The sequence below is a fragment of the Polypterus senegalus genome, chromosome 13, assembly GCF_016835505.1.
Source record: "Polypterus senegalus isolate Bchr_013 chromosome 13, ASM1683550v1, whole genome shotgun sequence".
NCBI classification, from domain to species: domain Eukaryota; kingdom Metazoa; phylum Chordata; class Cladistia; order Polypteriformes; family Polypteridae; genus Polypterus; species Polypterus senegalus.
This window is the reverse complement of record NC_053166.1, coordinates 159,532,285-159,558,072: the sequence shown is the minus strand read 5'-3', so window position 1 is coordinate 159,558,072 and position 25,788 is coordinate 159,532,285. Positions and strand designations below refer to the sequence as shown.

The 25,788-nt window shown below is 42.0% G+C and overlaps 1 protein-coding gene across 1 annotated transcript in view; it reads right to left on the bottom strand.

Moving 5' to 3' along the window:
• The window catches only part of rsl1d1 (ribosomal L1 domain containing 1), a 50,438-nt gene that overhangs the window by 5,781 nt on the left and 18,869 nt on the right, over nucleotides 1-25,788 (bottom strand). Inside the window, exons 4-8 of the mRNA XM_039774946.1 lie at nucleotides 23,491-23,639; nucleotides 23,029-23,130; nucleotides 11,947-12,040; nucleotides 11,432-11,560; nucleotides 1-17 (exon numbers count right to left, since the gene is read on the bottom strand). The exon at nucleotides 1-17 is cut by the window's left edge and continues 95 nt beyond it. Coding sequence (XP_039630880.1) covers nucleotides 1-17; nucleotides 11,432-11,560; nucleotides 11,947-12,040; nucleotides 23,029-23,130; nucleotides 23,491-23,639 — 491 coding nt within the window. The remainder of the gene's footprint in view (nucleotides 18-11,431; nucleotides 11,561-11,946; nucleotides 12,041-23,028; nucleotides 23,131-23,490; nucleotides 23,640-25,788) is intronic.

Sequence of the window (25,788 nt, the reverse complement as noted above, 5' to 3'; positions counted from 1 at the left end):
TTGGCCTTACCTCCTTTCTGTTATGAAAAAAGAGCAAGTGCTTTAGCAAATCTGGGCATGTAAAACTGGAACGATTTTTATTTCAATCTGATAAACAGTTCAGATATCACACCAAAGTAGTACGCTGGGTGGAGTCGGTAGATAAATCCTTCGACTCCAACTAGTTAGTTTCCAGTACTCCTGACTCCGACTCCTCTGTATTTAACATGCGAATGTATTTTCCATGTTGATTGAAGGAAGGCAATATACATGTCATTTAACCACAGAACTACTGGCTAGGAAGCGGACTCTCTGTCGTATTGGCCAGTTTAAACAAAAGAGAACCATCCCTGAACACAACACCAGGTCACAGCACACACCTCCACCTACATCATTACACCTGTTTACACTCAAAGTAGACCTGAAATAACATGAAAACCCTTCTTGTAACGTACCATAATCCAGATTACAATATGTGAACGTCAGGTTGTGTAAATAGCCCAGCTGAACTTCACACTAGTAGTAACACAACTATGCACTGGGCTTTAATCTTACATCAGAGAAGTACTTAATTATGACTATTGTTTGTGAAATGGGACATTTAAAAAATTAACTGCATTTTTTTTTCCATTACAATTTAAATTTATTAGGAGTCGGAGTCGGTACATTTTTGCTGACTCTGAACCCGACTCCAAGTACCCAAAATTGTCTCAGACTCTTTGACTCCGACTCCACAGCCCTGGTTTTCATTACCGCAAAGATCTGAGAAAATCTGCTGCAATCACATTTAGTTATCGTATTTCAGGACGCATGTGATGTTCCATGACATACACCTTTTACCGTATATCCTCGCGGATAAGTTCTCCCGTGGATAAGTCGGGACTTGATTTTACCGTATAATTTCTGGTATTTTATAATGTCGTCGTATGTGGGTATGGAAAGTATTCAGACCCCCTTCAATTTTTCACTCTTTGTTATATTGCAGCCATTTGCTAAAATCATTTAAATAAATTTTTTCTCTCATTAATGTGCACACAGCACCCCATATTGACAGACAAAAAAAAAAAGAATTTTTGAAATTGTTTATTAAAAAAGAAAAACTGAAATCTCACATGGTCCTAAGTATTCAGACCCTTTGCTCAGTATTTAGTAGAAGCCCCCTTTTGAGCTCATACAGCCACGAGTCTTCTTGGGAAAGATGCAACACGTTTTTCACACCTGGATTTGGGGATCCTCTGCCATTCCTCCTTGCAGATCCTCTCCAGGGGCCTCATGTATAAACGGTGCGTACGCACAGAAATGTTGCGTAAGAACTTTTCCACGTTCAAATCGCGATGTATAAAACCTACACTTGGCGTAAAGCCACGCACTTTTCCACGGTACCTCATACCTTGTCGTACGCAAGTTCTCCGCTCGGTTTTGAAGACTGGCGGCAGGCACCCAGCGTCAAAGCAGTGCTACTGTTCCTGTGTGGTTACTCATTATTTTCCTGACTCGGCTTTATAAATACACTGAAACTAACCGCATATTGTTTATTATTGTAACGCGTCTGATTGTAATTAACTTGTAACAATATAATGGTCCAGGGAACAGCCATAGTATTCCAAATACCAGAACTGCTTTAGCGTTGTTACTCTCACTGCACCATCTTCTTCTTTCAGCTGCTCCCGTTAGGAGTTGCCACAGCGGATCATCTTTTTCCATATTACTCTCACTGCACCACTCGGAGTATTTATATCACTGTATCTGAGTGTGAATCACAGCAGCAGCTGTTCGGAAAGAGAATTATCGGTATACAGCATCAGGCACACGCTACCTCAGCCACGGCAAAACGTTTTAAAGCCTTTCCTGTACGGACCTCGGGTTCAGAAACAGTTTCATCCCAAGAACTATAAACGCACTCAATCAATTGCTCCTTGTAGAACTGTTAGGACTTATAAGTACAATCACCTCACTGTAAACTTGTACTACAGTTATAATATTACACAACCTGAGCCACTTTATAAAGTGCGTATTTACATATGATGACAATATCATTTTTAAGATGAAATGCAGCAAAATATGTTTATTATATTATACAGGTAAAACTTTAACTTCATTTAAATAATCTATATTCTTCACTGGGACTGGCGTGAAGGATAGAATAATTAAACATGTACTACGAAGATATTTCAATGTTCCTTAAACTTTTAAAGAATCAGTGCTCTAAGTTTACAGATGGCTTAACATCTATTACAGAGCTGATTGTGTGGCAATCGGTTACTTGGAGAAAGAAAAGCAAGAACTGCATGGGCGGCCACGCCAATACATATTGAATATAAAACAGAAAGAGAAAATAACGACACAGCTAAAAATGCAGTGGCAAATTTCGACAAAAGTTAAACGCTTGTGTCATGAGCACGAGGCGGCTGTGCAGTGTCTGCAACGGACGTGGCCATCCGCCGTGCATAAGCTACCTCACTGACATTGGCGGGCGAAGGAGCCACTGATTCTTCCTCTGCCCAGTGCCACCACAAGCCTAGAGCCGCCCCTGAGTACTGCTGCAATAAATAATTTCATCGATGGTCGTACACAATCGCTGCGCTGTAAAACCCATGTTTAATAACGTGCTTTAACTCTTAATGATATCACGTATACATCTCAGTATTTTAGTTATTCAGAGAGCTGTAATATCACGAATGTAATGGATTCTGTGTACAGTCGGAGGAAGAGAGCCGGTTTAAGAAGCAAGTAGTGATTCACACACATAGATCACATAGAAGATCAAATACAAAACAAAGCATTTAATGTGCTACTTTAATTACGATGTGATTTGAGAAACTGGTTAAGTAAATGATTTTAAGATGACGTTTATGATGTTCTACTTTAATGACAAAATAAACTACGTGATTAAAGTGGAAATTTCGAGATTGAAGTTGACATTTTGTGCTTTTTTTCCCCACTGTGCCTTTTTTTTCTCTGTACCCTAAAAAGCTTTCATATGACACTCAGACGGTGGGCTACGACTCGCCTTTTCACGGCGACTGATATCTGAGCTTTCAAGTTTCTCCAACACGCTATGTCACTCGATCAACTTCCTTTTGTTGATTATACCCCGGTTTATTTGAACAAATCGTATGTTTTTCCTTTGCCTCCACTTGGTATTTGCTGAAATTCTTATATTTTCCCCCGTGCTTTTCCCATTGTCTTTTCACAGAAGGCTGCGCTTAAGGGCGATTTATATTGATTTGCATATTCAAAGAGGCGTAATTCTGGGAGGAGTTGGGGCGTTACATAAAGCGCGTGCACGAGCGTTAGTTTTCACGCTGATCGGGATTTATGTAGCGGAAGAACGTGGAAGTGGGAGTACGCACAGATTCCTGCATCTGGATTTTTCCGTGTGTAAGCACATTTCGGCTTTTGTGCTTACGCCATGTTATACATGAGGCCCCAGTTCTGTCAGGTTGGATGGTAAACGTTGGCGGACAGCCATTTTAGGGTCTCTCCAGAGATGCTCAATTGGGTTTAAGTCAGGGCTCTGGCTGGGCCATTCAAGAACAGTCACAGAGTTGTTGTGAAGCCACTCCTTCGTTATTTTAGCTGTGTGCTTAGGGTCATTGTCTTGTTGGAAGGTAAACCTTCGGCCCAGTCTGAGGTCCTTAGCACTCTGGAGAAGGTTTTTGTCCAGGATATCCCTACTGTACTTGGCCGCATTCATCTTTTCCTCGATTGCAACAATACAATAAAATTTATTATTGTTATTATTATTATTATTATTACTCAGGCAAACACAACCCCACACAACAATCCAAGCTTCAGCCCCAAGGCCTCAACAGCACGGCGAGTGGGGGTACCAGCCCTCCGGGCCCATCTTTTCACCACAATGCAATCGACCCACCTGGCTGTTACCAAGAGACGCTCAGCACCGCTTACAAGCTTTTACTCGAGCATGACATCAGTTTGGAGTGGAGCCAGCAGAGACGTGCACCTGCCGAGGTACTGAAACAACGAATCCTGCACAGTAAGGCAACACCAAGACTCTGATTTCAAAATGAACTCAATGAATAGAAGACAATAAAGACACACAGAGCTCGGAGACCCGATGTTCGACTTTGATCTGCCCTCACTTTTCAACCTTCAAATGTCTCATTTGTGCGGTCAACTAGAATTTTCAACTGAAACCCTTTGTGTCTCCGGGTCAGCCTCCTCACTCATTCACGCTGCGCCCTGACGAGTTGTGTCATCAGACCTTAGTACATAACAGGAGTTCTTTTTTTTTTTTTTTTAAACATTTCTTTTGTTTCACTATTTTTGGGAGAATTTACAGCACTGCGACTCTGAATATGGGGGTTCAGTCCCCTTGATGCTGTTGCCACCATCCATTTAGTACAAATTGAGTTACAAATACGAACGAGCATATGTTGGTTTGCACCGAACAAGAACAGAGAAGTGCTCTGCAATCTGTGCACAAAATTTGCTAAAGGACTTGAAATTTACACTTCTTCATGCACCCTCTGATGAGAAATGAGAATCAGCCAGGACTGCTATTGTCACCAAAAGAAGAGGAATGACAATAAGACTAGAAGAGTTTATGGTTATAATAAATGGCTTGGCAACTGATCAAAACTTTTTGTTTTTTTTTTTGGTGGTACCTTGCCTTGCAATCACTTCCAGGTTCTGCTCCATGCATGCAGTCAACCCTTTGGTCACTCATTTCCAAGTAAAGCTCTACCCAGTCCTCCAGAGAATTGCCTGCCATTACTTTTACCACCCGCATTTCCCACAGTTAAGTGCGTAGTCAGTTTTGATGCAAGATTTTACACATACTGTAGGTTTTGGGCAGATGAACGCCGATATTCACACCTACCTCGTGGTTGTCTTTTCTGGTTTTACTTCTATGTACCACACAAGTGGCGAATAAAACCACTTTCATTGATAAAAATATGATGGTACTTTATTCTTGGGGTGATAGTAGGAAGCCGTAATGAAGAATTATTTAAGAAATGTTCAAACTCACTCTTCTGAGCTGTGAATCCACCTTAATAAAAGGGCAAGTGTTGGTGTGTTCACCTGAGTGCTACGTCTGTCGTTCCAACAGATGGCACATCAAACATTACCAGTCTTTGCACAGATCCCATACGAAAGGCTAAAGGCATTGCATTAGTCATTCTAAGAGATGCTGCATCACAAACATTAATAGTAATGCATTTTATTACTACAAATGTTTGTGATGCACCATCTGTTGGAATGAAAAATGCAATGCATTTTAATACTACATTAGTGTGTGCTTGGTGTGTGTGCCCTGCGGTGGGCTGGCACCCTGCCCATGGTTTGTTTCCTGCCTTGCGCCCTGTGTTGGCTGGGATTGGCTCCAGCAGACCCCCCCCCCGTGACCCTGTAGTTAGGATAAAGCGGGTTTTTATAATGGATGGATGGAGATGGGACGCCTAGGAGGACCGGAGGAGGACTTGTACCTCCTCCAGACCGCGAGGGGGCGACCGCCCTGGTTATGTTGGGGGCCACGGGGAAAGGGCTTGGAAGCCCAGCCCTGTAGGGATCCATGGCCACTGCCAGGCGGCGCCTCGGTGCCTGTAGAAGTCTGGAGTTCAGCACTTCCCCCACTCCAGGAAGTGCTGGGGGGGAAGAAGACAGGGGACACCCGGAGGGCTTCCGGGTGCGCAGCCGGCATTTCCGCCACACTGGAGCGTGTCTTCGGAGGAATGCCGGGAAGCAGCTGGAGCCCATCTGGGTTCCTATTTAAGGGGCCGCCTCCCTTCAGTCGATGGTGGAAGTCAGGTGGAAGAGAGACAGAGCTGGAGAGAGGAGTGGAGGCGGCCAGGAGAGAGGCATTGTGACTGTGTGACCTGGACGTTTGGGGGAACGGTGCTGGTGGCACTGGGAAGTGCACTGACTTTATTTGTAAATAGTACTGTAAATAAAACGTGTGTGAAATCTGTGTCCGGGTTCAAGTCCACAATGGATACATTACACAGTACATTTCAATAAATGGTGCACTACAAACATTAACTCTGATGTCTAAGTTGATTACTGTTGGGACTTGAATTTACTGTGTAATTTCTGGCATTTTAGAATGTCGATCGTATAAGTCGAATGTGGAAAACTGACACGGATACCCAAACTATTCCGAAGCGACGTTTGCACCGATTTATTTTTTCTCACACCCTCATACACCTTTATCGTAATAGCATCCCTTATCTATGATGGAGCGTTCGATCAGAAGAAAATAAGAAGCCAGTTTTAAAGTAAACGTCGTTGAAGTGGCGAAAGAAATTGGTAACTGCGCTGCTGCAACAAAATTCAATGCGTCTGAGAAACTGGTGCGAGATTGGAGGAGGCAAGAAGATGAAAAAAATACATAAATAAATAAATAAAAAAAATGTAAGTGTTGCATTTCTGAACGGGCGTACAAGTCGAGGTCTGATTTTATGATTGATTTTTCAGGTGTCAAGACGCGAGTATATACGGTGCTTAGATTACGGGTAACACGGCTAATATACTGAAATAAGAACTTTATGAGCTGATTAGCAAACTGCCACAAAGTTTGCAAACATTTTAAAACTGTGAACCGGTTAGCTACACTGAACAGACAGTAGTGGAAACTTTTAGGTACTGATTTAAAATCTTTAACACTTTCAGAATTTCAAAAAAGAACAGATTTCTAGACATATCAGTTATTTCTGGAAAGTGAAACAACTTATTTATTAGCCGGAGGCAACTATTAGTAGCACAAGCATCAGCCTGGCAAAATAATTCAATTTTGTTATGTGAACATGAGATTGTCGATCATTTGTGTAATCGTTGTTTACTCTGCATGGAGACAGAGAGGCCTTAAAATTTGGGATACAAGTTGTACAGAAAAAAAAACAAAAAAAAAACTCAAAACCAAGGAGAAGATCATCATCACCCAGAGGAGATGTCTACATTCCCACTGAAACTGGCAGATATAAGACCTTGGAGTACTGAAGAAAGCTTTTAAGCAGATCTACACCCAGGATTGAAGGGACTCACCCTCATCATCATCAGTATCCTTGCAGAAAATATCCTTAAAATACTTAATTTCCTACTTTTTTCTATTATTGGTTTTATCATAGTTCTTAAATTGCAAAAGTTGGTTTGTATCGTTGGCTTGCGTCAAGGAATGGTGTTAAATGCACCCAAGGACTGCCATAATCCCACAGGGGTTAGGGGCTAGAAAGGATACCTTCACAAAGTAGCAACACCACGGTGAGCGAGCACCAGCTTTGGTAAATGGCACAGGTGCTGAGTGAAACTCTAGTCTGAAGACAACCATTTAATCTGCTTATGCCAAGCTAGCAAGTCTTTTGCTTTTGAACATGTAGGGAAGAATGTAAGATCGGACTATAAGAATGTTTAAATTGATTCTTTAGGCAGAGGTCCAGATGTGGATGAAGATGCACAGTCGATGGTGCTAAACTCACCAAGAATTAAGAATAAAGAAATTATTTTTACACTTACATAGAAGTCGACTCCTTTGCTTAAAGCAAGTGTTCACATGCAGATCAAGTTGGTGAGTAGACCGAGGAGTCACAAGGAGCAATATGAAGTGGATATTATTCATGAGTTAGTACACTCCCTAGGAAATGAAGAAGAAGTCTCTTAGAGGCTTAAAAGTAAAATAAAGGAAGGGAGTGGGAAGAATAGATAAATAACTGAACATTTCTGCTGTTGAGGGCACTCTTTGCTCTAACGGTCTGGTTATATTCTGAACTCAACGGGTCACTCAGGAAATGATCACCTATGTCAGTCCGCTAATCAGGTTGATCGTCCCGGTGGACCAGGGAACAGGAGGGACCGGGAGTGAAGTGACAATTGAGGCTGGTTTAGCAAAAAGAGTGCGGAAAACTCACTGACCATGGGGAAAACTAATAGCAAACCGGTTACAACTCCTTTGGGAAACAGAAAGCATGAATCAACGTACTCATCTGTGACTGAATAAAGACTAATTGATTGAACTATTCCTGTCTTCCTCGGGTGTTACTTCCACTGTTTATTTGGCACCTGAACAGTTTCCTTGTGTTGGAGAACCCGAGTGAAGGTGCAATTGCAGACAGGAATAAGATTGACCGCTGAGTACAATTGCTTTACCGTCCGGGAGAGGTACTGGGACGTAACGATTAGAGCAATGAGACGGAGTCTTAATAGACTTATAATTAGAAGGGAGAGGTGGAAATTTAATAAAAGGGAAAGTACCTCCGGTCGGAATTCGCTAAAGAAAGAGATTGAAAAACAGGGTGTGAATGAGGAGCCTCTGTTCGGATTATTGTTTTCGGAAAACATACCAAGGAAAAAAAAAAGCGGCTCCAGACACTACATAGAACAGAAAACAGGGTTAGATAAAAAAAAAAAAATGTAAACGGTGGAATGAACAGAGCAGGGGCAGATGGCCAGTAGAAGGCTCTGGTGATATGAGTGAACTACAGGAAGTTAGGTAGATTGTATATAGAAAAGCACGAGGGTGCTCTAGTCGAGAAAATGGAAATGTTTTAATAGATGGGAATTGATAATTAAAGATAGAGCCCTGAAAGCGATGCAGAAGTGCAATGAGGGACTGCAAAGCCAAATCCTTGATAATGCAAGAACTGTCCCAAAAGTCCGGATGAAAGAAGGAAGAATAAGTAAATATAATATAAATAAAAAGAAGAAGAGATTATACCTTGATTTAGCTCAGCATGCGTGTCCACTCCCTTTGAGGACAATAGTCCATCACCACGCCTTGGGCAGCTTGAGGAATTAATGAGGGAGAGGAAGAAGATGGTCCCGATGATTTTTAAAAAATGAACAGTTTCAGCCAGAGAGGATGAAGAGCGGGAAAGGGATGATTCTGACCCTCAGGGTCAAAAACATGAATATGAAAGGATGGAATTTCAAGCACCATTAATACAAGTGCCCTTTCCGCAATATAATGTACAACAGCCTGACTCAGATTAAAACTGTCCCACCTTCATGGTGCAAAGAAACTGGGACCTGCAAGAATTAAAAGAGGTGGTGCAGGAATTGCTGAACCAGTTCATGACAATGAAGAAACAATTAGATGACATATATAAGCCAAATACTGCAGAATGGATTCAGAAGGAAAGCTCATTTCAGGCTGGACAGAGACTCTGGGACGACAGCGGGTTGATAGTGGCCAGTTCAGTGTTCAGTGGACAGTTACGAGCACAAATAAAAGCAAAAAATATATCAGCCCTAATGCCCAGTGAACTTTGACAAGACTTGATGGTCCGCCTGTGCCTTTGCATTTCAGTTACAAATAAGAGAGTGAAGGTTGCATCAGAACAGCACACCGCCTTGCACTGACCACCACCATTACATGCTTGTATGCTGCCTTGATTGTTCATGATGTCCAGAAGGGGAGGATGCTTTTAGTTCCCAGATAGATCTGTTAAGAAAATAGCAGTAGAACTAGTTGTACCTGTAACAGTGGGGACTATAAAATTTCATGAATGGAGCAATCTGAACATGTAGGAGGGAGAGGGGAACCAAATAACTGCCAGGATGAGATAACAAAGGTCCTAAACCTAGCTATAAACTCAACCCAATGGGTCCCTTTGAACACCTCCAAATGGATTTCATTGAGTTAACACCGCCTAAAGGCTACCGCTATTGCTTGGGCAGAGGTCCTGGAGGGACCATTCCAGGTGCTATTATCTACACCTCACGCTGTTAAAGTCGAAGGACTTCCTGCCTGGATCCAGATGTGGATGAAGATGCACACATGGTGCTAAAAACACATAGAAGTCTCCTTTGCAAAGCAAGTGTTCACATGCAGATCAAGTTGCACACAACATATTTATGGAGCAATATGAAGTGGATATTATTCATAAAGTGCTTTCCCACTGCTGGAACCTTTTAACATTCCAACCCCAGGAACTCAGGCCATTTGCAGTTCCTGGTACAATCGAACCTCGGGTCACAAACATCTCGGACCAAGTACAAATCGGGTTACGACCAAAAAGTTTGCCAAACTTTTCAATCTGTTCATGACCACACACTCAGGTGACAAACAAGCCAGTTTCCCTTCCGGTTCATACGCCAATAATACGCCTCCGACGTGTTCAGTCTCTCCTGTGCAGCGAGCAAGTGAGAGAGAGCACGAGAGACAGAGCGCAAGTGAGCGCGAGAGAGCGAGAGCACGAGAGAAAGAAAGAAAGAGAGAGATAGAGAGAGAGCGAGACAGAGAGAGAGCGCAAGCGAGAGAGAGAGAGAGAGCGCGAGAGCCAAGCGGGGGTGTTTTGGCCGACACTCGGTGGGGCAGAAGGAAGCAGTCGCTCCAGCTGAGCGATCAAGGAGCTGGAGTGACCAGAAGAAGTAAGTAAACATTTAGTAAAACTATTACGCTGTGCATTCTATGGTATAATTAACTATTTTTGTGCTTAAAAATCTTAAAAAAAAAAAAAATACATATACATATAGCTCGTACAGTCCAGAACGGATTAATTGTATTTACATACAATCCCATGGGGGAAAATTACTTCGGGCACTTCTGCACTTCACACCTTCCCCTTGCTTCGTTGGTGTCCTCATTGTCCAGCTCATCCGGTTACATTACCGACGGTGTTGGGTTCAAGAGCTCCTAAAAAGGAAGTGGGAGCGGGAAGCAGAACCCGCATCATCACATGAAGGTGACAGGCCGCACTTCGTGCCACATTGCTCTTCATCGTGGCCTCCATGGTGCGCCGAGCCATGCACTGCATCGAAGTCTCCTGTGAAATCCCGAATGCCCCTCAATTTGCACTGCACCACTCTTCTTCGACTGCTACAGATTTTTCATAAAGGTTACACGGTTCCAGTTGTGCGGTGGGAGCGCAACACATGAAAGAGGCGCCAGGGACCACAAGTAGCCCAGGGCCTACAATCTACAGGAACTCACTGGTTCCTGCTGTGGGAAAGCACCTATACACACCTACATGGCATAGGAGAACCAAAACTACGAATAGAGAACTTCCATGACAATACAATTGTATAATAAATATACACAAGATGAATCATCAGACGGTTAAGAATCATCAAATTGGATGGCCAGGGCAGACACCACTAAAGAAAAACGCAGGAGAGAGTACGCAACCAGTTGGCCGAGGTCTCCAGGATTGGGACTGTGTTTTCAGACATTCACTTTTACAATTTTAATCTCCATCTTTGCCTGCTGTCCATAGTTCATCGGTTAATTAACGGACAGATTGGGTTAATTTCCATTTATCTTTAATGGGAATCTACTTTGTTCTTTGTGTATTTTAAGAAATCTGCATTTGCATGTGTACTAGCTCTGTATTTAGTAATTAGAGATTTTAATGGAGAATTGCTCAAAGTGCTCTGTACCTGCACTCGGTGATAAGTTGTATTGTAATTACTGCACCCTCCTCCCCAGAAATCACTGTAAATACCCAAGAAGAAGCAGGGATCCAACAAATAAGCTGAATTAAACTGTACCAACCTTCCTTTTGTTCCGCTCTTTCAATAACTCACTGTCCAGATCGTCCAGGTGGTGAAGGGGTGATGTGTAGATTGGCAAAGCAATCGAGGAGCTGCTCTTTAAATGGATGACTTTTATATTTGTTGCTTTCTGCAACACAAAATAGCACAATCACTTAAACATGAAAGCAGATAACACAATGCCCATGTAACGGTTTATCTGTGAGCTAATGCCCAGGAATGCAGTTGATTTGGTAAATTTGACAAGAATCGTTTCAAGCAACAACTGAAGAACAAGACGTCTTAATGCGTCTCCCAGTGTGTGAAGTGTATGTGCCCTGCTGCACAGAGTGGAAAGCAAAGCGTGGCACTGTAGGTATGCAAATACAGATCATTTCATCAAAATGGTATCTGGCTTTGGTCCACACGGATACAAACCAAGCCAGCCCCGCTCCGCCATCTTTAGATGAAGCACTAGCTATGGGCAAGCTTAAACAAAAAGACATGAGAACTGGAAGAAGGCCAACAAGAACTTACTTTGTAAAGCTTTGCAGCAATGACGCCAACTACCACACAGATATTCTCTACCACCTGTTCAATCGTCATCCTAGAATGGGCCACCTTGACGTTACTGTAAGAGACACAAAGGCATTCTGGGTCAGTGTGATTTTTTAACTTGACTCCCACCCACTGATTCAACCAAGATATGATCAGCTGGATGGGCACAGACAGAAATGACACTAAAAGGATAAAAGAAGGATACCGATTTGCTTCTACAGCAATACAGGACATAAAATTAGCAAAAATGGAAAAAAGGTCAAACTAATACATCTTCATATATAATACGCTACTGTGGTTGTCCGTTTGTCTGTCCAGGATTTTAAATCACCTGTAGTTAGCAAATCGTTTGATCCGTTGACCTGAAATTTGGTACACATATACTATGTGACGTCTACTATCTGTTTTTGGGGTGATGATTGACCTCCAAGGTTATTCCTTTTTATTTTATTGTAGAATCAACTCTCAGCATCGGCCGTGCGACGCATGCGTACAGGCGCCGTTCTCAATCCCTACCACCTTCGCCGTCACTTCCCTACCTCTTCATATCTTCAATCATTCTTGAGGCAGATTGAAGACTTAAGTGCCAGTTTAAGTGAAAAATGAAGGAAAATGTACTAAGTAATTGCAACACAAACACGGACTTAATCAATTATAATGCGAAAAGATGCCCGACGAAAAAAGAAGAGAAGCAGCGGGCCGCTAGGGTGGAGAAAAGAAGAGCTGCTCAGGAAGCAGCAAGCGCATCAACCTCTGAGCAAAAGAATGCTAAATGTACAGAGAAAGAGGAGGAAAACTACAAGTCAAGTGTATTCACTGCAGATTATCGTTATACCAGTACGCCGTTACCGGTAATTAATAATCCCATAGCCATACATATTAATAACGATAATCATAAAAAGAAACCCAACATCTATGCTCCATTGACAGACTGAGGAGACCCCACACTATGCGACTGTTCAATTCCACCCACTTGGTAAACGTTAACATTATACAAAGTTATTGTCTGCTTTCCCTGCATTGTTATCACTCTTTAATTTAATATTGTTCTTTATCAGTATGCTGCTGCTGGATTATGTGAATTTCTCCTTGGGATTAATAAAGTATCTATCTATTTATCTATCATATAGTGCTTTTCACATCTATCTACTGTATCTATCTAATATGTGTGTTATAATAATTCGAGTGAAGTCAGACACACTGGGAGAAGACACTTCACAGTTTGATGGCTTTGGGCAAAACCAGAGCCTTAATATCACCTCTAAGCACTCTGTCCTGCAATAATCTAAAGACTAAAGGTGGACATGACGTCATGGACAGGACAGGCAGCAATAGCCATGATGCCCTCTAATTTTGCCCATATGCCCTTTTTCATCATGGGCTCCAGTGAGCAGAGGGTCGATCTTATAATACAGCTGACCCTTCCTGATCAGTTTAATCAGTCAGCTTGTGCTCCATACCAGTAGATCCCAACACAGAAGTGACACTGGCTACCATGGACGGGTAGAGCATCCCCAGCAGCTTATCACACATATTGAAGGCCTAGAGTCTCCTCAAAAAGAGCAGCCTATTCTGGCCCATTTTAGTACATTAGGTGTGAGCTGTACGCCCAGACCATCTTACTGTTCAGACACCCCCTTGGGTATTTTGCACCTGATTGATCCATTACTGTGACTGATCCCAGAGAACCTCTAATACAAAAAAAATCTGATGAAATGAGGTTGAGGGAGCGGAAAACAATTCCATTAAACTGGTAGAAATCTCAGTAAGATTTCTATGGTGCTAAAAGCTGTTGTAGCATATGTGCCAAGTGCCTTGTGACAGAATGATCTGCAAAGGGTACCATCTTATATATAAACATCCACCCATGGAAGTGTGTCTGTATGTCTGTCTGTCTGTCTGGCCTGGAAGTGCAAAGCTATAGCATGAAGTTTAAAGTAATCGACTCTGTCGCCAAAGTGAAAGTGCAGAGAAAAGAGAAACTCACTCAGCCGCTAAAACACAAACGAGGCGAGTACATCGCAAAGTGAAACCTCTGAGGAAAGAGAAACTCGCTCAGCCGCTGAAAGACAACGGACTGGACCACGTTGGTAAAACAAAACCACAGAGGAAAGAGAACCTCGCTGAGCCGCTAATGCACAACTGATGCGATTAACTGACTGAAGTGCCAGAATCCATGGTTTCCAGGAGGTCAGGCTTTGCAGCACGGGCTTACACAGCTAGTATAAAATAAAACTGAGCGACTAAAATCCGTATCATCCCAGTGGTTCCCAAACTCGGTCCCGACAGCCCCCTGTGGCTGCAGGTTTTTGCTCCAGCCAGATTCACAATTGGTGATAATAACCAATAACAACTGATCAAATTTAATTATCTGGTCTTTTATATTCTCTTCTCTTATTCTTCATTCAGAAAAACACAACAGTCTGGTTATTTACAATTACAAGACTAGGGGGTCAGACCACCGCTTCGCCCCCCCCGGGTTTGGTTTACTGGACAAACAATTTAAAGAGATTGTTATTTTCATGGGAATTGTTACATATGCATTATTTTCACTTTTACTTTAAAACTTCATTAAAAACAATATTTGTCCTATATTTCCTGGCATGGTTAAACCTCTTTCTCGCAGGATGTATAACACTGCTCACATTGTGAAGGGGGGGTCTGAACGTATGCTAAAGAGATGCGGTCGGTTCAGCTGCCGTCTTGCTACTGGCGAGCTGCGTGTTCTGCTTGTCACACTTTGTGCCAATCATTTAAAAGCCTGTATAGTAGCTGTCCTTTTGCCACTTCTCGTCTCTGCCGCTAGCGTTGTCAAGGGCGGGCGGGCGGGCGGGTCGGAGGAGGTAGGGGCAGAACGCACATTAAGGAGATGCACTCAGATCATTTGCTGGCTTGCTGCAGCTGCTGCTGGTGATCTGCGTGTTCTGCTTGTCGTTGTTTAAAGAGCTGGAGGCACATGAACTGTGTCTGCCAAAAGCAATCCAACAACTGCTAGGTTAGACGTCCGTGACCTTGTTTGAAATTGTTTGTAGGTAGGGCGTAACATGCAAAAGTCACCATGTAACGGTTGTCACATATTTTTTGTGTGCCTTTAACTGTTTCTGCCGCTTGCTCTCTTTAGAAGTTTATGTCCAAGGGAGTAACTGTCTGTGGGTATCTCTTTAAGGGAAGTAGGAGGCCAAACCACGCCTGTGGGTCCTTGCCAAAACGTGCTTTGGTGTGACATAAGGGGAATGGACTTTAAAAGGCAAGGAGGAGAGTATTTTAAAGAGGAGAGTGAGAAGAACGACTGTTTAAGAAGGAGTTGGGAAGGTGAAGGTAAAACAAGAAGCTTGCGGTAAAGCAAGTAAGACTCCGTGATAAGGACGGTTGGGTGCACAGAAAAGGAGTGTCGGAGCACATGGCTTTACTTTGCTTTTATGGCGCGGGAGTCGGCAATGGACGGACTCTAATGCCAAGACACCCGGGTGAGACGGACTTCATCTTTCAACAAAGGAATCGTTGCCAGTGTGACGCTATAGCCTCACCGTAATGCTGATACCTGGTGGATTAAATGGAAATGGGGCAGGACTATCAAAGTTTTAAGTGTGAACAAGATATCAGCAAGTTTACCTCAGGGGGAAGAAAGATTTTTTTTTTTTTTTTCATTTAGGATTTTTGGGCTTACCCTCCGGTTGTTTAGTTTATTTTCTAGATGTTTTACCATATGGTTAGATTGCAATTGTTGCGCGCTACATACCATTTTTTCGATCGGGTTTTTTTTTTTCCATTTAACAAGGGCACAGACGCTAAATGCAGTCACAGGTGCCTGGGAAGATCAAACGACAGCTATAGGGGGAGTCCAAGTTGCGTTAGTAGTGTACATGTATCGTAATCTCTAAGTTTGTTTATTGGTAACCTCAAGGTTAGGTATAAATGTGGTGTTGTTTTGTTGTTTACTGTTTTATTATGTAGATGTTGTTGTCGGCTATTTTTGATTTGTACTAGCAGTGGACGATTTCCCCCGGCAGGACTTAAATGGTTCCTTCCTATGATTAGGTAAGCTGATCCTGGCAATGGAAAAGGCTTTAAATACTGTTGTGGCCGCAAGAACAGGGGAAGAAAAGAAAAGGGAGAAAAAGTAGGTAGTGCGAGGCACGCCAGCCTAAGAGGTGCCTAGCGGCTGAGCTGTTGGTTGCGTAAAGGAGTGGGTTAAGCTCCTGAGGACCAAAAAAAAAAAAGACTCCTGAGATTTTTTTGGAGGAGTTGTACTGGTGACCTGGACTGAAACAGAGTCTAGTTTTTGGTATTATTTTAAGGCTGCCCTGGACTTTTCACGAACGGGAATTGATTATATTAGGGTTAGGCCTTGTTCACACGGGCGTTAAGTTTTTGGATAAACGAACTTCCTCTGAACGTCCTAGACGTTTATGTTGCATTTTGTGGTGGCGATCGATTGACTTCTGCACCGGCGTTCATTTGTCTCTTTCTAACGCCAGCCTGCAGCCCAAATTGTAGTTTGTGTGTTAACCTGTGGAGGCAGTGTCGGGAACTGGATATGAAAGCCCTTGTCGTTTTATTTGAGGTGCCTCCTTTCAATATGGACCATTTTGCTATGTTAGATATTAATCTTCTTATTTTAAAATACTGTAATACGCATAGGGAGAGAAAAATCGCCGCCGCTACTGGTTCATCCTCTGACTCCACAACGTCGAGTTAAAGGAAGTTTTTTTGTGCTTTATGAAGAAATGCGAAAATTTCAGCGCAAATTTTTTAATTACTGTCGGATGTCGGTTTCCACTTTTGATTGTCTGCTGCAGCTGGTGCAATGCCACATTGCACGCCGATCAACCAATATGCGACTTGGTGTTATCCCCGAAGAGAGACTACTTGTCACTTTGAGGTAAGGAAACAGTAGTTGAGTGTGCGCTACACCGTGTTATGCACTGAATGCCCTCACGCCCTCCGCGTAAAATAAACGCGCAGAAAACGAACTAGAAGCGGTTTCCTTGCGCTCGCTGGGTTTTGAACGGCAAGAAAAGCTGCATGCAACGCTTTTTGATGCCATATAAACGCCAAGAGCCGACAAACGACGCCACCAAAGCCCGTGTGAACACTCTCATTGACTCCTACGTAGAAAACACTCGGCGCTTGATCCGCCACCGGACGCCACGACCGCAAAAACGCCGATTTTAACGCCAGGTGAACAAGGCCTAAGAGCCTTGGTGTTTCCCAATTTCTATTTTTTGTCTTTTTTTCTCTTTATAATTTGATTGTGTCTTATCACTGGATTATTTATACATTTTTGTCCATCATTTTTTTTGTTCTTTTTTTCCTTCAACAACTTCAATAATTTTTTTTATCGTGGTATAAATAAATTACCTTCTGTTTTGAACATTTGCCTCTCTTGTTACTCCCTCAGTCCTGGTCGGTCCCAATCTGCTTTAGTAGATGGCTTGTGACAGCCAGGCCGGTGAGATCGCTTCTTTTACATATATATACAGCATATGAGTCAGCGGAACATATCTGACTTGATCACTGGATTTATTGCAGACTTCCCAGGCTGTGTGGATAGAGACTTAAAACAAAGTTAATATCGAAGGGACTGGGGAACATGGGGGGACTGTATGTGTGTCTAATTTATATTTGTATATATATATTTCAGTGCTGTGAACCTAGGCGTGTTGTCTGTAAAGAGGGGATATTTGCATTTCTTTTCCTTGCTTGCTTTCTTTCTTCCTATCTTTTCTGTTTTGCCGTTTTATGGGGAGTGTATCACAGAAGTGTTATTAGGGTTTGTTTAGTTGTTAAAGATTTGCTAAGGATTGGTTAGAGGGTGTTTATCGTTTATTTGATTGATTTATAATACATATTCTTTTGTTTGTTTAAATAATTGTTGGGGTGGCTATTTCCTTTTTATAAATTCATAAAAAACAACGCTAGCTGAGGACATAAAATTGGGGCTAAGGTTTGGTCTGGTTCCGTTCCTAATAGAATTATTTTTCTTAAGAGCAGGAGATTTTCTGTGTGTCGGGCTCCTCATCCAACTTAAGAGGAACTCGCTACAACCGTCTCACTGGTTTTGCTTCCTAAGATTGTAATGTATAATCTCACGTTTTGTCAAAGAGTCTCTGAGATGATCATGTCTCAATCGCTAGCTCAACCAAGACAGGAGGCGCGCTACGCTCCTGCCACTTTGCGTCTCTCCTGTGAAGGGGGGGAGCTGAACATACGCTAAGGAGATGCAGACGGATCAGCTGCTGGCTTTGTGCTGCTGCTGCGTGTTCTGCTTGTCGCACTGCGCGTCGATCATTTAAAAGCCTGTACAGCAGCCGTCCTTCTGTCTCACTACCTTGTCTCACGTGACATTAAAGTGTCTCTCGTGAATAGGGATAGGAATTGATAAGATTTTCACGATTCCGATTCTATTTTCGATTCTGTTTAACAATTCGATTCTCCTATCGATTCTTTAAAAAAGGAGAACACACAGGTCGCTTAGCTTAGAACTTTGTTTTATATCTTATCTTTGAACAAGATAGAAATTTAGGAGTAGCATGACCTTACAAACCCAACAGTGAGATCTTAAGAGATCCACAGCCTACGGCTCCTCGATGGGGTGCCACGGGGTCCCCAGAAAAAAAATTTGTAAATGTAAAATAATAATAAAACAAATATTCTTCTGTAGCAATAACAAAGTATAACATAAATTATTCTGTAGCAATTACACAAGAATGTCCAGTAACATTTACACTCTCCTTTTTAAAAGTATATATGAGCTGAGCACTCAAAAATAAAACTACATCAGCCAGCAACAAATACAATCAAGTCAAGTCCAATGGAACTGTGCACTGTGCAATTCTGCAACCATAAACTATGGAGAATTAACAATTCTTTTACAGAAATATAAGCATACTGTATCTGCTTTTTCAGGAAGGATATGTGATCTTTCTGGACTTATGGTCTCTCCAGCTGTGGAGAACACCCTCTCAGACGGGGTGGAGGACGCCTGCACACACTCTGTGAAACGAGAAGCTACCGGTAGACTGAAGCGAGAACTCGTCATGGTCATCTAAATGCAATGCACAGTAATAGCAGGTTTTGCAATAAGGCAAATCGCGCTAACATAATATGCAATGTTAGTTGATTAGTTACCCTGCCGTATTAACGGAAGAGGACTTGCAAACGTTACCGTTGCTGCTGGGTTGAGATTCACTAGTCCGAGGCGGATCAAAAACACGACATTAATTTAAGGTTATCGCGTGTTTTGTGAGGAAATGCTTTTGCATATTCGTAGCGTTTCCCCCCTTTGATGAAATATCTACTTTGCAAACTTTTGAGCGTTTGTGCCACTTAGGCGCCATGTTTCCTGCTGGGTAAAGGACGCTACGCAACGTGGCGACGTCATTCGAGGTGACTGAATCGATAGGGGAATCGTTTGCAAAAATGGCAAACAATTCCAAGGAATTGAAACAGTGGGAAGGACCGGTTCTCAACAAGAACCGGATTTTGATTCCTATCCCTACTCGTGGGACGTCAAATCATCTTCTGAGAAGCTCACGTCTCATCTCCCTGCCAACATTTTATTTTTTATAATAGAGAGACATTTACAGTAGAAATATTTCTATTTTTTTCTAAAGCTATAAATGCTTAACTCTCTTTTATTGTTTTCCTATGATTTTCCCGTGTAGTTTTCTCCGTTCATTTAACCCAGGGGTCTTCAACTAAAATCTATCGAGGTCCAGTCAGAGAAAATTTCTTGAAGCAAAGGTCCGGTCCGTCTGAAGATCATGTTGTCTTAACTATTTAGTATCATGTCTATTTAAGTAGCCTAGTAGTTGTATCAACATCTGCATGTAATTAATACTAGACTTTCAAATCAAATTAGTTTAGTACAATTCATAATCCTTTTGACAATATTTATTTTCAAACACAGAACTGAACATTTATGTATGACTGCAAATATGTACTTTTTTGTTCTGTCAGTGTATAATTTCTTCTTTAATTTAATAAACAAAAGTAGGGCTGCACTTCAAAATAAGACAAAAATAAATTATGAAAACTGTGCATGCTTAAATAAAGTGCTAAACTTCAGAAGAATACAAAAGGAATGGAGAAAAGCTTAACATTTCCCTTTTCTGTTTCACATTTTGACTCAAGTCTCAACCAATTTCACAGATAACAAATCTCAACACATCTTAACAATGTAACAGGTTTAAATGCCCATTTTCTTCCCTCTTATATTCATTGCCACACTCTTTTGCTCAGTGAGAGAATTGAGCTCTAGCTTGTCCTGCCAGGGTTTTAAACCTGGTCTTGAATGGAGTCAGAGCCATTCTCATAGACATGTGGAGGTGTTCATTGTTGAGCCTGGAACGATATTTAGTTTTTAAATACCCTATTTTCGCTGTCCACTTTCCTTCTTTTAGAGAGCCATTTGCTCCAGATATTTCTGTCCCTTTCGCCGTGTCACTGCCTCTTCTTTATCCAGCACAGTCTCACAGTATCTCTCAGTAGTCTTTATTTTTATCGCTACATTTCTTTCAAACGCTTCGTTCCTGACCTTGCCTCTAACACACGCTTCACTATCTTTCTTCTTTTCAACCGATCTCTGAAAAATCCCTCCTCTGTTTGCGTACATGGATTCGTAAAACAACGTTCACCGACTAGAATCCGCAGACTTGATTGGATGAGAGGTATCACGTGAAATGGCTTAGCGCCAGATACTGTGTATTTCCTCACCATTACCGTGAAGATTACAAAGCTGCGCCGGGTAAAAATAGAAGCCCCATCATGTTTAAATGATAACCTTTGTTTTGGCTGTAAGTCAAGGTCCGATGAGACAGCTTTGGTCCGGATGCGGACCGAGGTCCGCCTGTTAGTGACCTCTGATTTAACCCTAATAGTGACAATTAACAACCAGCATAGCAGACCCCCAGAATGATGAAAGCAGCAACGACTTCAGTGTCAGACCCGCTAATTAGCAGAAAAAGCAGAATGAAAAGTAGGTTGAAAATATTGATAATTTAAAAATACATATTCCCCATATAAGTACTTATTACTTTTTAATAAAAATCTACCAAATTAAGTTTGTAATTTCTACATTGAGTCCAAAACACAGAAACAGGGAAATAATGACTCACATAATTAGGCTAAGAGTCCAATGAAAAATGGAAGTTGGTTGGAACAAAACCCTGCAGCCACAGGGGGTCCCACAGGACCGAGTTTGAGAACCCCTGCTCTAGACCCCTTATATTTACAGTGCGAGACTGTCACAGATTTTCACGAAAAATTAACAGCTTCCTACATAATATAATTAAAGCTGGTACTTGTGTACCAAACAGACGCCACAGACGGCTAACCTATTCTCTTCTCGTGACGCAAATCATATTTTCGTTTTTTTAACATTAGGCACCCAAAGGGGACATTAACATTTGGGACCTATAGGCAAATATGCTCCAGCCCCACTAACTTTAAGGTTACTACAGTAATCCCTCCTCAATCTGGAGTTATGCTCCAGAACCCCCCGCGATAGGTGAAAATTCGCAAAGTAGAAACCATATTGTTTGTATGGTTATTTTTATATATTTTAAGCCCTTATAAACTCTCCCACACTCTTTATAAATATTCCCCACAGAGTTATACAGCACAATCCCTTTGTATTCTCTTAGATTTTAGGTAAGAGTCATTGAAATTATGTATATAAACACACTGTTTATATACAGTAAAACCTAAATATTATTTTAAAGATATTGAGTGTCTCCGATATCACATATGTTACAGCCATTATGATAGACAGGCCACCAGCAATAAATACGTACAACGCAAGAAAAATAATATACAGTAAATGTGTGTACAGTGACACTAAACGTACATACATGTACTAAGTACTGTAAGTAGAAAATTAATTATAGTTACTCACCAACAATGACACGATGACTTGTCCGATAACAATGAGTTTAATTTTACTGCACAACAAAGGAGAGCGTTACAGCTCTTCTAAAGGAGTCTCTTCAGGTGACTCTGTAGCACCGCCGTTGTTCTTCTTCAATCCAAATCCCTAAAGCAGATTCCATCCAGACTACCGCCTTATTACGTCCACTTACAACTCGTTTTGCACCCTGGTTAAAAGGACACTGCGGCCGTAGATCTTATATTCCTTTCCTACTTTTTAAATAAAAAGAATCGTAGCCTTCAACAAATCCAAAACGTTTAAACCTTTTCGGCAATCGTTAACATCTTCCTTTTGCGCTTGGGCACGGCCCCTGAAGCAGTAGCAGATCGTTTTGGAGCCATAATGAAGGGCTTGACTACACACAAAGATAAACACAAAAGAGCACAACTCTTTACACAGCGAAACACGTTGATGCTGAATGAGCGAGACGAGACTTCCTGGTTAACACTGCATTCAGCACGCAGGAACTTAACTGCGTGCTCTGATTGGTTAGCTTCTCAGTCAGGAGAACTTAACTGCGGCTCTGATTGGTTAGCTTCTCAGTCAGGAGAACTTAACTGCGTGCTCCGATTGGTTAGCTTCTCAGTCAGGAGAACTTAACTGCGTGCTGTGATTGGTTAGCTTCTCAGTCATCCGCCAATAGCGTCCCTTGTATGAAATCAACTGGGCAAACCAACTGAGGAAGCATGTACAGGAAGTAAAAAGACACATTGTCCAAAGAACCCGCAAAGCAGCGAAAAATCCGCGTTATATATTTAGTTATGCTAACATATAAAATCCGCGATAGAGTGAAGCTGCGAAAGTCGAAGCGCGATATAGCGAGGGATTACTGTAGTTGTGGTTGAGGTGGGTCAGTCTAATAATTTAAACTTCAAAAATTAAGCAACCGGGGCGCCTCCCTCACGGAGCCCAACACTAGAATGGGTAGGAACTGCCGTCCGTTTAGTACACAAGTAACTTAAAGTTTAACGAAAATGTGACGCACAGAGCCACATTTAATTAACGCACCAGAAATTGGACAATCCATTTTAAATGAAAATAAATTAACGTAGAGAAAGAAGAATGTAAGCTCGGTAAACAAGGCAGTGGCTCTCCTATAAAAAGCGTTGCTTGGGAAGGACATCACTCACCAACAACATCCTCTGTTGGTGACAGTGAGGACAGTCATCTTCATCACCTTGTTTATCTCATTCTCCAAGACCGCTGGTTTCAGGTTCACAGAGATGGGTACTCTAAGGAAACAAAAAATACAAGAGAGATTTAAATCTTAAAAACCCAGCAAGCAAACTGCACAAATAAATTCCTTTACTGAAAAAAAAAGAAAAACCATCCAAAAACAGAAAGGCAACAGTGGCAGTAAATGGCTACCTGCTGGCCAATACTCAAGACAGGTACGGTAACGCAGCAAGTCAACACCGTGATGCTTTGTTTTGCAGAGTAATAAATCGATTTGTTACAGATTTTTTCTCACATTCAGAAATAAGTCCAACCAACCATATACCTTGTCACTACTTTCTATCAGACCTGCGCGTGACCAACAAATCCCTCCCAAGCTCCCTCACACATTAAGACCACTCGTTGCACAGCCTTACTTCTTGCTCTTATAGAAATGCTTCCCGATCTGAGTTGGAAGAAGTCGATAAATCCTGGCATCGGCGAGAAACAGGTCGAAATTACTCAGCAGGCGACGTTTGGCCTCAAATGGCTTGTATTCTTTTTTTAAAGCCTTGTAGGAAATAACCTGAAAATATCAGAAAAGAAACACACATAATTATTTAACAGCATAGAGTTCAATATGGGCCAATAAACTTAAAACGTTTTTCGAGAAATGAGTCTGGCAAAGCCCACCATGTATCTGCGCTGTGCAAATCCAACAAACTTTCACCCTACAGCCAATGCAACACAATCATGGCTATGGCGTTATTTCAGTGCCACTATTCTGAGCGCACGTAAAAAAATATTGCAAGTGCAAGTGTTGCATTTTGAGGAGAAATTTATTTTGAGCGCATAAAAGCTGAATTTGAGTGAACAAAATTCATTGCTGCGTGCAAAAAATGTATTTCAGTGTTTGCGCTTATCCATATACACACACACAATAGCACCCCCTCTCGCTCAGTTTTTTCATTTGCGCTTGCTCAAGAATGTTTGCTTGCGCCACAACATTCTCTGCTGCGAAGCGCCAACTCTCTGTACACCGTTATAAGTGTGCCACAAAACCAACCAATCACAGACTTGGTTTCAAAAATTCTGATTGGCTCTTACGGTCTCCAATCAGCTCGCTAGCTGCTGCATTCCGGAAACAGTCCGAAATGTAGCTAAATCCAGCTAAACTCAATTAAACCCCAATTTGTGGATAATATCTTTAATTATTTTATTTTAAAATATATTATTTGTTAAGACTATCGTTGGTGTAGTATAATGTAGTTGCATTATACAACCATGCCAACTGACTGTTTCCGGAATGCAGCAGCTAGCGAGCTGATTGGAGACCATAAGAGCCAATCAGAATTTTTGAAACCAAGTCTGTGATTGGTTGGTTTTGTGGCACACTTATAACGGTGTACAGAGAGTTGAGCGCGCAGCAGAGAATGTTGTGAGCACAAGCAACACATTGCGAGCAAGCGCAAATGAAAAACTGAGCAGAGGGGTGCTATTGTGTGTGTGTATATGGATAAGCGCAAACACTGAAATACATTTTTTGCACGCAGCAATGAATTTTGTTCACTCAAATTCAGCTTTTGTACGCCAAAATAAATTTCTTCAAAATGCAACACTTGCACTTGCAATCTTTTTTTACGTGCGCTCAATATTTTTTTTACGAGTGCTCAGAATAGTGGCACTGAAATAACGCCATACATGGCAGTCGTTTAAAACGTGATCATTTCATAGAGGAGTCTGCTTTCCTTTTAGTGCAGGCCTGTGGACTTGGAGAATGAGCGCCCGCTCCTTGACACAAGACAGCGCCACCATTATTTAGTCTGGTAGTATAAGGACGCTGGACTGGCTAGTATTAGAAAGTTCCAAGCTCATCTGTCTGAGGTCTCATGTTTTATGTACCGCTACAGAATAGGGGCAGGTTAGGCCAGGGGTTGCGACTGAATTCGCCAGAGCTGTCATCCCTTTGCACAGCGTTGGTTCTGCCGGACATCACACAAAAGGGACGAGCACGACTGTGCTTGAAGTTTGGCACGTGACTGCTAAAAGTGACATACCTGGCAATTTTGAATCATTTAAACTGATTTGGTCAAGCAACGAGATCAGCAAATCTGACATAACCCACAACTAAAAGTCGTGTAATGAGACATCGACTTTAGGCAAGCTGCACTTATGGAATGTTACCGTATAATGCAAAGAGTACAACAGAAAGACTGGATGTTTCAGGAACAGCATGAGAAATGGGACTAATGTGGTGGACAGCGACATGCTGTTCACAGAGCTGGGATCTCCTGTCGGTTCTACTATGCTCATATTCTTACTAGGGCTGGGCAAGGTAACGCATTCATTAACGCAGGCAATTACTTTACCGCTCGTTAAACGCAGTTTTTGTTATGATTACTTTGAAAGGCTCAGTCTCGCTAGTGACCGATAGAGATCAGTGATCTTCTTGTTACAGTGCTTTTCGTTACGCTTTTGCTAGAAGGAAAGTCAGCTTTGTTAACTTGACCTCAATTCCCTGCACGTGCATGAGCACCGAAGAGCAAACAGCTTCTAAAATGGCATGTGGCAAGATACCAACGTGAATAAATACTCCAAGCAAAATAATCTGTGGGTGATTTTTTTTCGTATTATCGCTGAATCAGACTCCGATTTTGATGCAAGTGATCTGGAGCTGTAGGTCGAAAACAAAAGTGAGGTACTGGCATCAGCTGATCGTGGTGCTGAACACGTTT